The 3,079-nt window shown below is 35.9% G+C and overlaps 1 protein-coding gene across 1 annotated transcript in view; it reads left to right on the top strand.

Moving 5' to 3' along the window:
- Positions 1–1,224, top strand: part of dachb (dachshund b) — a 122,692-nt gene extending 121,468 nt beyond the window's left edge. The window contains exon 8 of the mRNA XM_050066699.1: positions 1,151–1,224. Within this exon, the coding sequence (XP_049922656.1) occupies positions 1,151–1,224 (74 nt within the window). The remainder of the gene's footprint in view (positions 1–1,150) is intronic.
- Positions 1,225–3,079: the final 1,855 nt, after the last annotated feature.

Here is a 3,079-nt window from a genome sequence, read left to right as displayed (position 1 = left end):
ATCAATGCGCGAGACTTTTCGATACGAAATATTTATTGATCAATTTTAAAAATCAACCTTACAGACTGTTATTACTAAATGTTATCATTAAGTGAGAAAAAATCCATGACTTTTCCAAAACTTTTGGGGTGAACTTATGTTTCCAAAACTTTTCCAGGCCTGGAAAATGACATTTTCAAATTCCATGACTTTTCCAGGTTTTTTCAAAACGTACGAACCCTGAGGATTATTAATGTGCACCTCCTCCTGTACTGCCTTAATATGCACATTCAGCACATCCAATGCATCAAAACATTGTTTTCTAGTTGGAGCCGCGCCTCGTTTTCAAACTGTATGGTTTCAGACCAAAGCAAGACAACTCTAGTTCTGAAAGCACCCATACATTGCACCAGACTAAAATGAAAGGCCTTTTTTGTTATGTGTCATTTTGCACTTTTTTTCTTAAAAATTAAGTGGTTAATAATGCGCCTAGTTTTAATGTTTGTTTTTGGGAATAGGGACGTCTTTTGAGAAGCGTCTACATTTTGAAAAGCTAAAACGTTTGTTTGTAAGCAAGGGCAATTTTAAAAAAAAATTTATTTGTAGGTTGCAGTTTCTTATTTGAGGATTTGATGCTTTTCTTTGTGTTAAATGTTAGTAAAGTGAATATATTTGGGATTTGGACTTTTGTTTCAACCAAAGAAAGCAATATGGAGACGTCACTTTGAGTTCTGGTGAGAATTTTTCCCTATTTTTTGACGTTTTATAGACTAAAGAATTAACTGAGAAAATTAGTGGCACATCATATATGTAAAAATGAGCTGCTCTATAAAACAGATACTTAAATAATCAACCTCTTTAGGTGACTAGTAACAGTAATAGCAGACCTAATGTTTTCCAAAACTCTGTTGAGAGAAAGCAGCCAATTTCTTTTTGTGTTTCTAATATCAGAACATGTTTTTTAACAGAGCGGCTGAAGAGCTTTGACGATTAACATCAAGAGAAACAAGCAAAATAACATCCAAGAATCGAATCCTCTGGACAAATGGTTGTGTTTGTGGTGTCTTTGTTAATCCAGTTTGTTTTTGACCTGCACACAGTTACAAGGTGCTGTTTGTTTTTTATTGGCCGACCCACTGAGACTCTGTCTTGTCTTTGTGTTTCATACCAGACGCTGCTGTAGCCGAGGATAAGCCTGAAGTTAATGGAAACCAGCAAGACAACGGCGCTGTACAAGGTACCTGAACACACACACACACACACACACAAATAAAAATGATAAAAAAAAAAATCATAAAACAGGCACACAGTCAGATACACACTCATGCATGCAGAGTCATGCTGATACAGACACACACACACACAGCACATATAAACAGATACAATACTGTACACAAGTGTGTTCAAAGGCAGATTTACAAGTTGGTACAAACACACACACTCAGACACAAACACGTGGTGGGCATATGTGTGTGTGTGTGTGTGTTGGGGCCCAGGCTAGATTAGTGGAGACATTAAGCAGACACAGAGACACTGTGGCCTCCCTTTGATGTACGCACCTTATCAGACACACATGTGAGTGTGTGGAAATATTTCATTGAGCTCATGTCAGTGTGTGTAAGTGTGGATATTTGTGTTTTAAGGTTGTGCGTTTGTGCTGAATTATAGACCTGGAGGGTGAGTTATTTTGGAAAGTAAAGGCGTTTTTGGAAAAATGTCATTTTGGGAAATCAGGACATGTTTTGGGAGACAGGGACATATTTTGCAGGTGAGAACATTGTTGGACAGTTAAAACATTTTTTTTTTTTTTTTTTAAAGTGACATTTAAAGTAGGCTGCATAAAGACACTTAATGGAAACAACAAACATTTTGGACAGTGAGTGCAGTTTAGTATAGTATGTTATAAAAATGCCATAAAAAAAACAGTTTAGTGTGTCACAAAAATTGCTAGAAAAAAGTCGTTGTATGGTCAAAGAATGTTATAAATGAGTCAGTGAAGTGTAACACGCCGTAGAAATAAACAGCATGGACACGGCCAAAAAACGTACAAAAGTTGTCATTAAAAAATGTATAGCATGCCATAAAATGGTCATTTAAAAGTCATAGTATACCATGTTATAAAATCATGTCAGGAAAAACAAATTAAAAGTCATGGCCTAGTATAGCATGCCACAAAAAACATATACATATATTGTGTCATCAAAAATCAAAAATAAAATGCTACATAAAAAGTCACAGTATAGTTTAATGTAAAAAAAAGAAAAAAAGAAAAGAAAAAGTCATGGTTCACGGCCATAAAAAATGCTATAAAAAAGTTTAAAACCCTCATAGTATGGCCTTGCATAAAAATGGTTACAAAATTTTTAGAAAAGTCACAGTACTGTACCTATTAAAAAAAGTCATGTATAGCATGTCATTAAAAGTCATGAATAAGTCATTTTATAAAAAAACAAAAAACAAAAAGAAGTTGTAGTATACCATGCCATAAAAACTGTCAAACAAAAATGGCATGGTATAGTTTGTCATCAAAAAGTTTCACAAAAATGTCACCAAAATGTCTTAGTATAACATGCCATAAAAAGTGTATTGTTGTTTAAATTGTGTCATAAAAATGCTATTTAAAAAAGTCAGTGTAGTATGTTGTTAAAAATTCCACTGAAAAAAAACATTTGTAGCATAAAAGTTTTTTAAACAGTCATAGTATAATATGTAGGCCTGTCGCGATATGCGATAAGCCGGTTAATTGCACGGTAAATTAAAAGGAAGACGGTAACTTTTGCGGCCGTGATTAATTGCCATATTCATGCGTGTTTGTTTTCCTCGTCTCTCTCCACCAAAGAGACTGGACGACAAGAGCGTTCACTGCCGTGCATCATCTGGCAGCCAGGTGAGTTGGTTCATGAGCGTAATGAACGGAGGGAAAGCTCTTGTCAACAAGTGTCTTTGTCTCTGTGGGGGAGGCGGGGCTATGGGCTACACACACACACACACAGTGCGATCTTCGTGAGAGGGAGAAGAAAACAGAGAGTTGAGCGTAAGAGAAAGACAGGGAACTTGTTCCTAAACCAAATGCCACGGCCCCTGTGTCGGAGTGTTTTGG

This window comes from Epinephelus moara, chromosome 17, assembly GCF_006386435.1.
Source record: "Epinephelus moara isolate mb chromosome 17, YSFRI_EMoa_1.0, whole genome shotgun sequence".
In the NCBI taxonomy this organism is placed as follows: domain Eukaryota; kingdom Metazoa; phylum Chordata; class Actinopteri; order Perciformes; family Serranidae; genus Epinephelus; species Epinephelus moara.
Note: the sequence above shows the minus strand (reverse complement) of the source record. Positions and strands in the feature narration are given on the sequence as shown.